Consider the following 14,989-nt stretch of genomic DNA (forward strand, 5'->3'; position numbering starts at 1 on the left):
CCTCCTCCTCAGGAAAAATAACCATCAACAATCCAGTGACAGACATGTCATTCTCTCTGGCATCTTTTGTCATACTTTGACAAATGGAACAGAAAGGTGTGTCACTACACATGCAGATAACATTATAGGAAATTAATATTATGGACATTTTGGGGGGGAATCTCTCTAAACTCTGTGGTGAGGACACTTTTTTTTTTTTTTCACCTTTATTTAACCAGGTAGGCTAGTTGAGAACAAGTTCTCATTTACAATTGCGACCTGGCCAAGATAAAGCACAGCAATTCGACACATACAACAACACAGAGTTACACATGGAATAAACAAAACATACAGTCAATAAAACAGTAGAAAGTAGAAAAATAAGTCTATATACAATGTGAGCAAATGAGATGAGATAAGGGAGGTAAAGGCAAAAAAAGGCCATGGTGGTGAGGTAAATACAATATAGCAAGTTATACACTGGAATGGTAGATTTGCAGTGGAATAATGTGCAAAGTAGAAATAGAAATAATGGGGTGCAAAGGAGCAAAATAAATAAATAAATACAGTAGGGGAAGAGGTAGTTGTTTGGGCTAAACTATAGATAGGCTATGTACAGGTAATGTACAGTAATCTGTGAGCTGCTCTGACAGCTGGTGCTTAAAGATAGTGAGGGAGATAAGTGTTTCCAGCTTCAGAGATTTTTGCAGTTCGTTCCAATCATTGGCAGCAGAGAACTGGAAGGAAAGACAACCAAAGGAGGAATTGGCTTTGGGGATGACCAGTGAGATATACCTGCTGGAGCGCGTGCTACGAGTGGGTGCTGCTATGGTGACCAGTGAGCTGAGATAAGGCGGGGCTTTACCTAGCAGAGACTTGTAGATAACCTGTAGCCAGTGGGTTTGGCGACGAGTATGAAGCGCGGGCCAACCAACGAGAGCGTACAGGTCGCAATGGTGGGTTGTGTATGGGGCTTTGGTGACAAAACGGATGGCACTGTGATAGACTGCATCCAGTTTGTTGAGTAGAGTGTTGGAGGCTATTTTATAGATGACATCACCGAAGTCGAGGATCGGTAGGATGGTCAGTTTTATGTTTGGCAGCATGAGTGAAGGATGCTTTGTTGCGATATAGGAAGCCGATTCTAGATTTCATTTTGGATTGGAGATGCTTAATGTGAGTCTGGAAGGAGAGTTTACAGTCTAACCAGACACCTAGGTATTTGTAGTTGTCCACGCATTCTAAGTCAGAGCCGTCCAGAGTAGTGATGCTGGACGGGCGAACAGGTACGGGAAGTGATCGGTTGAATAGCATGCATTTAGTTTTACTTGCATTTAAGAGCAGTTGGAGGCCACGGAATGAGAGTTGTATTGCATTGAAGCTCGTCTGGAGGTTAGTTAACACAGTGTCCAAAGAGGGGCCAGAAGTATACAGAATGGTGTCGTCTGCGTAGAGGTGTATCAGAGAATCACCAGCAGCAAGAGCAACATCATTGATGTATACAGAGAAGAGAGTCGGCTCGAGGATTGTACCCCGTGGCACCCCCATAGAGACTGCCAGAGGTCCGGACAACAGGCCCTCCGATTTGACACACTGAACTCTATCAGAGAAGTAGTTGGTGAACCAGGCGATGCAATCATTTGAGAAACCAAGGCTGTCGAGTCTGCCAATAAGAATGTGGTGATTGACAGAGTCGAAAGCCTTGGCCAGGTCGATGAATAGGGCTGCGCAGTAATGTCTCTTATCGATGGTGGTTATGATGCCGTTTAGGACCTTGAGCGTGGCTGAGGTGCACCCATGACCAACTCTGAAACCAGATTGCATAGCGGAGAAGGTACGGTGGAATTCGAAATGGTCGGTAATCTGTTTGTTAACTTGGCTTTCGAAGACCTTATAAAGACAGGGTGGGATAGATATAGGTCTATAGCAGTTTGGATCTAGAGTGTCTCCCCCTTTGAAGAGGGGAATGACCGCAGCAGCTTTCCAATCTTTGGGAATCTCAGACGATACGAAAGAGAGGTTGAACAGGCTAGTAACAGGGGTTGCAACAATTTCGGCAGATAATTTTAAAAAGAGAGGGTCCAGATTGTCTAGCCCGGCTGATTTGTAGGGGTCCAGATTTTGCAGCTCTTTCAGAACATCAGCTATCTGGATTTGGGTGAAGGAGAAATTATGGGGGCTTTGGCGGGTTGCTGTGGAGGGTGCCGGGCAGTTGACCGGGGTAGGGGTAGCTAGGTGGAAAGCATGGCCAGCCGTAGAGAAATGCTTATTGAAATTCTCAATTATAGTGGATTTATCGGTGGTGACAGTGTTTCCTAGCCTCAGAGCAGTGGGCAGCTGGGAGGAGGTGCTCTTATTCTCCATGGACTTTACAGTGTCCCAGAACTTTTCTGAGTTAGTACTACAGGATGCAAATTTCTGTTTGAAAAAGCTAGCCTTAGCTTTCCTAACTGCCTGTGTATATTTGTTCCTAACTTCCCTGAAAAGTTGCATATCACGGGGGCTATTCGATGCTAATGCAGAACGCCACAGGATGTTTTTGTGCTGGTCAAGGGCAGACAGGTCTGGAGTGAACCAAGGACTATATCTATCCTAGTTCCACATTTTTGGAATGGGGCATGCTTATTTAAGATGGTGAGGAAGGCACTTTTTTAAAGAATAACCAGGCATCTACTGACGGGATGAGGTCAATGTCATTCCAGGATACCCCGGCCAGGTCGATTAGAAAGGCCTGCTCGCAGAAGTGTTTTAGGGAGCGTTTGACAGTGATGAGTGGTGGTCGTATGGTCGCAGACCCATTACGGATGCAGGCAATTTTTATTTTTTTATTTTTTTACCTTTATTTAACTAGGCAAGTCAGTTAAGAACAAATTCTTATTTTCAATGACGGCCTAGGAACAGTGGGTTAACTGCCTGTTCAGGGGCAGAACGACAGATTTGTACCTTGTCAGCTCGGGGATTTGAACTTGCAACCTTCCGGTTACTAGTCCAACGCTCTAACCACTAGGCTACCCTGCCGCCCCAATGAGGCAGTGATCGCTGAGATCTTGTTTGAAAACAGCAGAGGTGTATTTGGAGGGCAAGTTGGTTAGGATGACATCTATGAGGGTGCACGTGTTTACGGATTTGGAGTTGTACCTGGTAGGTTCATTGATAATTTGTGTGAGATTGAGGGCATCAAGCTTAGATTGTAGGATGGCCGGGGTGTTAAGCATGTCCCAGTTTAGGTCACCTAGTAGCACAAGCTCAGAAGATAGATTGGGGGCAATCAATTCACATATGGTATCGAGGGCACAGCTGGGGGCTGAGGGAGGTCCATAGCAAGCGGCAACAGTGAGAGACTTGTTTCTGGAAAGGTGAATTTTTAGAAGTAGAAGCTTGAATTGTTTGGGTACAGACTTGGATAGTAATACAGAACTCTGCAGGCTATCTTTGCAGTAGATTGCAACACCGCCCCCGTTGGCAGTTCTATCTTGGCGGAAAATGTTATAGTTAGCGATGGAGATCTCAGGGTTTTTGGTGGTTTTCCTAAGCCAGGATTCAGACACGGCTAAGACATCCGGGTTGGCAAAGTGTGCTAAAGCAGTGAGTTAAACAAACTTAGGTAGTAGGCTTGTTTATGACAGTTATAAGATCAACAGTAGTTGTAAAGAGGGACATTATTGATTATAGCTACAAACAGTTGACTCATCACTGGCACATAAGATGCATGCATTGTGTATTAGTTCAAAATTCATGATTAATAAAATTACGTTATATTACAGGGCTCAGAGGCTCTGTCCTCTGGGCAGAATAGAATGTGGCAATTTGTCATGAACAAGCACCTGATTTTATTTTGTGTCATTATACTATAGGTCTACACTTAAGAGGAGAATAGACTGTTTTATACTTTTTTTAACAGACAGTTTATTAGCAAAGCCAGAGTGCTGTTGAGTGCCATTGAGTATGAGATCATCTCAGTTAATGAGCACATACCACGCTGCTTCTCTCTCTCTCTCCCACCAAGTAGGCCAATTAGCCTCCCATTGACAGTGCAGCCTCAGGTCAGCAGCCATAATGTGTAATCTATCAAAATGGGGGCAAATGAGAGTGGATGCTGGCCTGTGGACCTGCGCCTCAGTTCACTTCCAGAGAGACAGTTGTGTCATACCCCTCATGCTTTTATGCCGGATCAGAGGGCTCTAATGCTGTTGTCCCCCTCGACACCCTCACCCTACTCCAAACACACACACCATGAACATGCTGCCCTGTGTAGGACCAGATCAGCCTCCACCTAGGTAGGTCAAGTTGTTTTAAGGCATACAAGTCAATATAGCTGGAATTACATCATTTACAGGGAGTAATCCCATTTAATTAATCTCTGATACAGTAAAATCTGCCAATAAATAATATGTGTTTTCATGCATGTCATCGGATCATGCAGATATTATTGCTTGCTACTTTGCCATTTGGTTTTACATAAAAGTTTTGATCTGAAAGAAGAGGGAGGATGAAAGTCAAATCACTTCTGCAAAGCACAACAGAAAACACACCTCTTTTAACAGGGAAATCATAATGAGTAATAGAACACACCTGAGTGTCATAATTGTCTCTAGGACGGTCTCTGCCTCCCTCTGGTGACAGGTGGAACCATGACACCAAGTGTTCATGACAGGTAGTCCGTCCCGCATTTTGGTCATTTTCACTAGAAATCACTCTCATTTGGGAATGGGATTGACTTGATTTGGATGATGGATGATATCAAGGGAATGTAGTCTGTTCTGCTGCTGTCCCACCAGTGCTCCTTTGCCACTGCATCACACACAGTAATACTCTTAGCTGCTCCTGGTATGATTTCTAATATAAAGACCCTCTTGTATACTATGGGAATTTGAAGATTAAGTAAATGGTCACTTTAATGATGATGTCCCATCTAGTTGATCAGCTTGCCTCAAGTCTAGTTCCTGGAAATCTCTGGATGGTTTCTATTTGGGAATTCCCATTAAACTAATAATTTATTGGGATATCTTTGTACTCAGGTAATTATTATGATTTTGTACTTAATGATTGAGTCCAGCTATTATTCCTGTTCACTTGATATAACCATGAAACAATGGATCCTGTTATAAAACTCCTGACCCTGATTGTGGTAGGTAGCCCAGAGTTTAGAGAAACTGACCAGTAGCCGGAAGGCTTGTTAATGCAGGGCCGTAGGCTATTAGCAGAGGTTAAGGGTCTCTAGTGACTCACTAGTCCATCCAAAATGATGAACATGAATTTCCTCTACATGTCATCAAAAGAACACTGTCTGTTAACCTAAGGGTAATGTTTTGTCTCTTGCTTTCCCACAGAGTTGGACAGCCGGGAGATGTCAGACAACACTAAGAGCTCTCTGCCATTTCCCGTGTTCCTTCCAGTGAACTACCAGGTGAAAGACGCAGATTACTTATTTTTGAAGGAGGCCGGTCAGGACATCATGAGGAACTCCAGCATGCAGACACAGACTCAGCCATTTGTCATCCTGAGAGCCAGCCGGCCTCCTGCTGTCAATGCCAGCTATGGGCCCCTGTCCACAGAGCAGCCTGTCCCTCTAGACCTGGTCCAGTCTGTGCAGCTGTTCCGGGCCCCGGGGGTATTCACCTACAACTGGAAGGTCCAGTCCTTTGTGCTGACCCCTCGGGTCTACTCCTCCATGCCCAAGGTGCGGGTGTTGTTCTATGTGGCTGGGAGGGACTGGGACAGGGGAGCAGATGGGCTAAAGGATGAGTTGCCCTGTGTTACGGTGTTTGCCTTCTGGCAGACTCAGGAGGTGAGGGGCTCCTGTGCCCTTGGAGGTCTGAGGGGCACATGCATGGCTGAGCTGGAGCCTGTAGCCGGCTGGTTCAGTCCCGCAGCAGAGAGCTCTAGCCCGGGGAGGTTGGACCCAACAGAGGTAAACACAGTAGAGCTGTACTACCATGCCCGGCCCAGTGCATATGGGAAGTGCAGGGAGGGCGATTGGGATCGCTGGGGCAGCTCAGAGCAGCAGCAGGCTGAGTACATCCCTGTGACTCCCATGCAGAGGATTAGCAGTGTGCGCCTCCTTCAGGTGCCCAAGGGAGCTCCATCTCTGTCTCAACTCAAGCTGGGAAAGGCTGTTGTCATCCAGACTTCCTCCAAACCCCTGAAGAAGACAGATATCGCCACTTTCTACATCCTCACGGCCAGCTCCTCCTCCCTGGAGAACTTCACTATGCGGTGAGTTTCAGATGTCATGTTTGATGTTTTCACTCATACTAACCTTGGCTTTTTATTAAGTCGTCAATTATTATAAAACAATTAGTTATCTTGAATATTCAGAATTCCAAATGCAAATGCAACTATTTACCCATTAAATAAAGGAAAAACTATAGTGAGGTGCTTATCAGACCAATAATTGTCCTGCAGCACACCACCTGCAGTGGTTATAATTGGTTAATAACAGTTAACCCTATTTGCTGAAGTACTGCCAATATATTGCACAGTAGCCTTACTTATCTAGTCGATTTAGCCACACGTGCCCAAACCCTGTCCGTTAGAAATATCCAATGGGATTTGAAGTGGATTAAAGTATTTCTCTGAAAATATGATAGATTTTTGCGTTCTTACAGGGAATTGAGGCAGATTATTGAAGTTAAATTGAAAAATAGTGGAGAGTAATGATATTCAGAGCTACAGTGGCAAGAAAAAGTATGTAAACCCTTTGGAATTACCTGGATTTCTGCATAAATTGGTCATCAAATTTGATCTGATCTTCATCTAAGTCACAACAACAGACAAACATAGTGTGCTTAAACTAAAAACACAGAAATTATTGTATTTTTCTTGTCTATATTGAATACATAATTTAAACATTCACAGTGTAGGTTGGTAAAGTATGTGAACCACTAGGCTAAGAACTTCTCAAAAAGCTAATTGGAGTCCAATCAATGAGGCGAGATTGGAGATGTTGGTTAGAGCTGCCTTGCCCTATAAAAAACACTCACAAAATTTGAGTTTGCTATTCACAAGAACCATTGCCTGATGTGAACCATTTCTAAAAGCCTTGATGTTCATCAGTCCACGGTAAGACAAATTGTTTACGAATGGAGAAAGTTCAGCACTGTTGCTACTCTCCCTGGGAGTGGCCGTTCAGCTAAAGACTTACAGAAATCTCTGGAACATGCTAACATCTCATGAAAACGTATAATTGTTTTTGTGTTATTAGTTTAAGCAGACTGTGTTTGTCTATTGTTGTGACCTAGATGAAGATCAGATCAAGTTTTATGACCAATTTATGCAGAAATCCAGGTATTTCCAAAGGGTTCAAATACTTTTTCTTGCCACTGTATTTCAACTTCCCATGCAGTCATCAAGAGTCTCTGTGTCACTGTGATGGAGATAAAGTGTGCTCAGATGTAGCTTTCTAGTGGCTCATTATCTGACTGATGTGAAAGGATTGCGTACAGTGTGCTGTGCGTCTTATTATAATGACTGCATATGTGTATAGTGGGGATTACAGGCAAAGCCCAATTTCATCATTTCAAGGCAGTGCTCGTTCATTATGTTAAATGTCCTGGTTGTACTCGAGGACAGAGCACTTGCACACTACAGAGCTTCAACATCATAGTGTGACAGCCACGCATGTAGGGTTTATATCCATACTGCTGAGAATTTTTGTCTGACTAATATTTTTCTCCGCTCATACAGGAGTAATACAGGCCTAGTGCACTAATTTGGTGGGAAAAAATATTTGATTTCGATTTCTCAGGGGGTGCTGCAGCACCCTCAGCACCCCTACTTCCCATGGCTATGTTCACACAGCTGCCTGACCCTTTTGATTCTTTACACTAGGCATTGAAACTTATGGTTTCAAGGACTCTCAGGGCCGAGGTAATAAGGATGGAGTTGGCCTCTCTTTAGTTCCCTGGTTTATCATCTTTAGATTGAGGTGTTTCTGACAGCATTTTCATAGACTTGTCTATAGTGTGTGCAATATAAATTATCTCCACACAGCCCTCAATATCGCCACATCATCCTTATTCACATCCAAACCCCTGCCTAGACCAATGTATTTTCACTGATGAACACATACAGTTGAAGTCAGAAGTTTACATACACCTTAGCCAAATGCATTTTAACTCAGCATTTCACAATTCCTGACATTTAATCCTAGTAAAAATTCCCCTTCTTAGGTCAGTTAGGATCACCACTTTATTTTAAGAATGTGAAATGTCGGAATAATAGTAGAGAGAATAATTTATTTCAGCTTTTATTTCTTTCATCACATTCCCAGTGGGTCAGAAGTTTACCTACACTCAATTAGTATTTAGTATCATTGCCTTTAAATTGTTTAATGTGGGTCAAATATTTCAGGTAGCCTTCCACAAGCTTCCCACAATAAGTTGGATGAATTTTGTCCCATTCCTCCTGACAGAGGTGGTGTAACTGAGTCAGGTTTGTAGGCTTCCTTGATCGCAAACGCTTTTTCAGTTCTGCCCACAAATTTTCTATAGGATTGAGATCAGGGCTTTGAGATGGCCACTCCAATACCTTGACTTTGTTTTCCTTAAGCCATTTTGCCACAACTTTGGAAGTATGCTTGGGTCATTGTCCATTTGGAAGACCCATTTGCGACCAAGCTTCCTGACTGATGTCTTAAGATGTTGCTTCCATATATCCACATAATTTTCCTACCTCATGATGCCATCTATTTTGTGAAGTGCACCAGTCCCTCCTGCAGCAAAGCACCCCCACAACATGATGCTGCCACCCCCGTCCTTCACGGTTGGGATGGTGTTCTTCGGCTTGCAAGCCTCCTCCTTTTTACCCCCAAACATAACGATGGTCATTATGGCCAAACAGTTCTATTTTTGTTTCATCAGACGAGAGGACATTTCTCCAAAAAGTACGATCTTTGTCCCCATGTGCAGTTGTAAACCGTAGTCTGGCTTTTTTATGGCGGTTTGGAGCAGTGGCTTCTTCCTTGTTGATCGGCCTATGTCGATATAGGACTCGTTTTACTGTGGATATTGATACTTTTGTATCTGTTTCCTCCAGCATCTTCACAAGGTCCTTTGCTGGTGTTCTGGGATTGATTTGCACTTTTCGCGCCAAAGTACGTTCATCTCTAGGAGACAGAACGCGTCTTCTTCCTGAGCGGTATGACGGCTGTGTGGTCCCATGGTGTTTATACTTGCGTACTATTGTTTGTACAGATGAACGTGGTACCTTCAGGCGTTTGGAAATTGCTCTCAAGGATGAACCAGACTTGTGGAGGTCTACAATTTTTTTCTGAGGTCTTGGCTTATTTCTTTTGGTTTTCCCATGATTTCAATGACTGAGTTTGAAGGTAGGTATTGAAATACATCCACAGGTACACCTCCAATTGACTCAAATGATGTCAATTAGCCTATCAGAAGCTTCTAAAGCGATGACATCATTTTCGGGAATTTTCAAAGCTGTTTAAAGGCACAATCAACTTAGTGTATGTAAACTTCTGACCCACTGGACTTGTGATGCAGTGAATTATAAGTGAAATAATCTGTCTGTAAACAATTGTTGGGAAAATGACTAGTGTCATGCACAAAGAAGATGTCCTAACCGACTTGCCAAAACTATAGTTTGTTAGCAAGAAATTTGTGGAGTGGATGAAAAACAAGTTTTAATGACTTCAATCTAAGTGTATGTAAACTTCCGACTTCAACTGTAGCTATCTTCATCAAGGGTTGCTGTCAACACAGGTGGAGATTTACGCTGTCTTGGTTAGAGATAGTACTTTTTCTGCTGCAACTGTATTTCCTCCACACTACTGTATGTGGTAAATTATGGCCATGTCAGGGGTCCAAAACTCTATTTACTCAATATGTCACAATTATTTATTTGTGTTGCATGTATTCTGGAGTTTATTTGATGGTATCAGGAGTAGTGATGCACCGATATGACATTTTTGGGCGATACCGATATCTGATATTTTCCTTGCCCCCCCCAAAAAACGATACCAATAACCAATATTACATTTTTTGCATCATTTAAGCATTCTAGTACAGTTAAATAGTTAACACACACACACATGGAAACAGAGGTCTAAGGCATTGCATCTCAGTGCAAGAGGCATCACTACAGTCCCTGGTTCGAATCCAGGCTGTATCACATCCGGCCGTGATTGGGAGTCCCATAGTGTGGCGCACAATTGGCCCAGCGTTGTCCGGGTTTGGCCGGGGTAGGCCGTCATTGTAAATAAGAATTTGTTCTTAACTGACTTGCCTAGTTAAATTGACAGTGTGAAATCACCTCCCCAGTCAGACTATTGTGTGTATTGATGTTCATATTGCACTGTACAGCTTTACTTAAGGATTGGGGATCAATGAAATGGGGTATCAGTCTACTCAAAACCCAATATAGGGGGGCTGAACAACAGATTTTTACCTTGTCAGCTCGGGGATTCAATCTAGCAACCTTTCGGTTACTGGCCGAATGCTCTAACCACTAGGCTACCTGCCGCCACAAAGATAAGCGATAAGAGCTACAACATTAATATTTGCGTAAACTCTTCACAGTTATGTTCTGTGGATGTCACCGGGTAGACTGATACCCCATTTCATTCCAACCTTGTTTAACATTATCAAGTCTAAATATGGATGATTCCACCAATTGTAACCTTCTGCATCACTTTTAAAGAGGTACTTTTATTTTGAAGGCAAACCACAAAGTCCACTATTGTGTCTAATCCTTACTGTGGCTAGCTTCACAACACATAACCCGGTCCGGTCGAGCATCACTAGCCAGATGAAGCTAGCTGGCTGCTTATAACTTTGGCTTTGGGCAACAGGGTTAAATAGCTGGCTAGCTATTTATTTCCATGAACTAAAGTTCAACTTCAATAGGCGAACAACAAGTGGCTACCTAGCTAATACTTACTCACAAGGATTCCTAAATCATTGCTAAGAATAATGAAAATGACTGCAGTTTCTACTGGTCATTGTCTTCAGGCTGGTTGTATTGGTGCTAGCTAGGTACCAAGCTAAAGCTAGCTACCCCAGAAGTTGCGGTTGAACAAATAATGCTTTATTACCAACACGGTATTGTAAACACATCGTTCGTGGTCGGTATTTGCTTGTTTGTAGACTTTTTTGTACAGCTTTGACAGTGCTACTGATAGTAGTGGTGGTGCTTGGCTTGCACGGGCAAATTCAGAACACACAACATTCTATAATAGAATTGTGTTATTTGACGTGTCAAATTAAAAGCTTATTTAACGTGTCAAATAGTGTTATTCGACTCTTTTATCTTTTTTGACACGCAAAGACCCAAACAGCATTTCATAGTATGTTGTAAAGCTAATAGCAGTGACGCTATTACTGTGTAACTCCGGTAGGGCAACATGTGTACCAGTGCTCGACCAGTCGGCGAAAGCCAACATCACCCACAACAGAGAACTGTTGATTGTCAAGGACAGTGAATGCTATTATCTTGGCATTAATGGATTTCACCTTTGAGTTGTCTCGCTGAAATTCTTACTCTTTCAAATGACTGCTCGACTTGTTGACTGCTCAATCCACACAGCAGACATTGTGGGCTAGGTTAGGAATGCTGTGTTGCACGTGTAGCGCAAAATTTTACATGGCGGTATTACGTCATGTACCTACGTTATATAGGTATGCACGTCAGCTTTGACATCGGTTTTGTACATCGGCGTTAAACTAGACATCGGGCCGATACTGATGTTGGCATTTTTAGCTAATATCGTCCGATTCCGATATATTCACCGATAAATCATGCATCCCTAACCAGGAGTAAATGTTTGCCAAAGTCCTACCTTTGCTGCTATAACAGCCTCCACTCTTCTGGGAAGGCTTTCCACTAGCTGTTGGAACATTGCTGTGGAGACTTGCCCCCATTCAGCCACAAGAGCAGTAGTGAGGTTGGGCACTGATGTTGGGAGATTAGGCCTGGCTCCTAGTCGGTGTTCCAATTCATCCCAAAGTTGTTCAATGGGGTTGAGGTCAGAGCTCTGTGCAGGTTCTTCCACACCTATTTCGAAAAACCATTTCTGTATGGACCTCACTTTGTGCATGGGGACATTGTCATGCTGAAACAGGAAAGGGCCTTCCCCAAACTCTTGCCACAAAGTTGGAAGCACAGAATTGTCTAGAATGTCATTGTATGCTGTAGCATTAAGATTTCCCTTCACTTGAACGAAGGGGCCCGAACCATGAGAAACATCCCCAGACCATTATTCTTCCTCCACCAAACTGTACGATTGCCACTATGCATTGGGGCAGGTAGTGTTCTCCTTTCATCTGCCAAACCCAGTCGTCGGACTGCCAGATGGTGAAACGTGATTCATCACTCCAGAGAACGCGTTTCTACAGCTCCAGATTCCAATGGTGGCGAGCTTTACACCAATCCAGCCAAGGCTTGGCATTGGGCATTGTGATCTTAGGCTTGTGTGCTTTTTGTCCATGTAGCGTATCTCCCCCACAGAGATCTCATTCCCCCAGAAGTTGAGAGGTAAACTCTGCAGCATTCGGACTCTGTTCACACCCTACAAGGTTCCATAGCCTCCCTCACATTCACAGGGGCCTTATATGTTCTGTAGTTGGTCTTCATTAGGCTGAAAAGGGGATGGCCCAAAAAGTATTATTCAGCTGACCCTTCATTTAATCAGATGGGAATGGTGCCTGGAGGAGACCAATATTAAGTCAGTCAGTGCTGAGCGTTGCATGGATGCACCTCACTTCCTATTTGAGAATCTCAAATTAAGGCCAAAGTACAGATGGAAGGTGTAGCTGTGGGAGTTGGTCTCTCCTGTACACGTACAATGCTGCTATTCCCAGAGCACACTGACAGGAACATGCGCTGTTCTGATTTCATGCTTTAGGTGAGATTTATTAGAGTCAACAGTTGGTAAAGCATAGCGCTTGCAACACCAGGGTTATGGTTTCCCATGGGGACCAGTAAAAAGAAGTATGAAAATGTATACAATAATGTAAATCACTCTTTGCCAAAGCAACAATAGTATGTTAATAAGAGGGGGAGAAGAAAAGAGAGGAAAAAAGGAGAAGGAAAAGGAGAAATGTAGCATTCTTCTTCATAATTTAAGTGTTTATTATCTATAACGATAAGCTGAAAAACAATGGAAATGTGTTTTTTTCCTGTGTTTGAGGAAGGGGATGAGAGGACCTCAAGGTCCCCAGTTCAAATCCCGCCTCAGCCAAAAAAAAAAACATTTCTAAACAAACCCTATAGTCTCCAAAAGCCTTTTGTTTTTCACATAAGTGAATTTGAGATCACCTGAGTTAATGGAACGATTATGGTAGCATAAACATAACATATAGAAGTGTTGTCCTAATGAGGTTGGTTTATTACCATACTATACTCCTGTTACCTTGTTTATGCAATTACTATCTTAAATGATCAGTTATCTGTTATAGTTTCTTGTGGACTGCATATTACCTGATATAATTATGAATACATCACATCCCACTGGGCACAGATGTCAATTAAACGTCTATTCGACATTGGTTCAACGTAATTTAATTGAACGTGGAAAGGACGTGGAAACAACGTTGATTCAACCAGTGTGTGCCCAGTGGGATGTATGATTATTTACTCCGAGAGACATATATTTTAGTCATTAAAAGTGAAGAATGATTGACCTACAATCAAAAATCATTCAGAAAATGTGTTGAAATATAGAAACATGTTTATTAATGACAAATGTGAAACGTTGAACACAAACACACTCATAGCCCTTAGGGACCCAGGGTAATGAGTGGGTATGGCAGCTGACGGATTCTGAGTGAATAACACAACAGGATCAAAACATATGACAACATCCGTACAAACAGAGGAAAAAACTCCATATGAACGTCCTAGGGCTCGATTTAATCAGATTAACATTGGTCGACACCCGCTTAGAGTTTTTTTGGTGGAACTGCGTTAGAGCTGTCTACAAGCAGCTCCTTGTGTTACCTTATCGCCTACACTGCCTTCAGATGCAACGAAACCACCCAACTTTATATCTGACAAATCCCATAAAGCCATGTTAGAAGTTCCACCAGCCTCGTTGCAAGTTCAAACACTTGAATGCATGAGGTTCAATTGTAGACTATAGGCAATGGTGGAAAATATACCTAAATGTCATACTTGAGTAAAATTATAGATACCTTAATAGAAAGTTACTCAAGTAAAAGTGAGTCACCCAGTAAAATACTACTAGAGTAAAATTCTAAATGTATTTGATTTAAAATATACTTTAGTATCAAAAGTAAAAGTATAAATAATTTCAAATTCCTTATATTAAGCAATCCAGACTGCACCATTTGTTTGTTATCAAAATGTACTGATAGCCATGGGCACACTCCAACACTCAGACATCATTTACACATGAAGCATTTGTGTTTAGTGAGTCCACCAGATCAGAGGCAGTAGGGATGACCAGGGATGATCTCTTGAAAATGTGCGTGAATTGGACCATTTTACTGTCCTGCTAAGCATTTAAAATGTAACGAACACTTGTGGGTGTAAGGGAAAATGTATAGAGTAAAAAGTACATCATTTTCTTTAGGAATGTAGTGAAGTAAAAGTAAAAGTTGTCAAAAATATAAATAGTAAATAAATAGACACCCCCCAAAAACGACTTAAGTGTAACACTTGTCGTGGTTGGAAGAAGAGGAGGACCAATGCGCAGCGTGGTAAGTGTCCATATTGTTTTAATACGAATAATGAACACTGAACAAAAACAATAAAACGACAAACGAACACTCCTGTATGGTGAAGCAAAACACAGAACAAAATGTCACCCACAAAACACAATGAAAAACAGGCTACCTAAATATGGCTCCCAATCAGAGACAACAACTGACACCTGCCTCTGATTGAGAACCATACTAGGCCAAACACATAGAAATAGAACAATAGAACAAAACATAGAAAAAACGACATAGAATGCCCACCCCAACTCATGCCCTGACCAAACTAAAATAAAGACATAACAAAGGACCTAAGGTCAGAACGTGACATTAAGTAG

General features: G+C 42.5%; 1 protein-coding gene across 1 annotated transcript in view; it reads left to right on the top strand.

Annotated features, from left to right (window-relative positions):
• LOC129853490 (transmembrane protein 132D-like) overlaps positions 1 to 14,989 on the top strand; it is a 51,825-nt gene that overhangs the window by 4,406 nt on the left and 32,430 nt on the right. The window contains exon 2 of the mRNA XM_055919595.1: positions 5,310 to 6,195. Coding sequence (XP_055775570.1) covers positions 5,310 to 6,195 — 886 coding nt within the window. The remainder of the gene's footprint in view (positions 1 to 5,309; positions 6,196 to 14,989) is intronic.

Source organism: Salvelinus fontinalis, chromosome 4 (assembly GCF_029448725.1).
Source record: "Salvelinus fontinalis isolate EN_2023a chromosome 4, ASM2944872v1, whole genome shotgun sequence".
NCBI lineage: Eukaryota > Metazoa > Chordata > Actinopteri > Salmoniformes > Salmonidae > Salvelinus > Salvelinus fontinalis.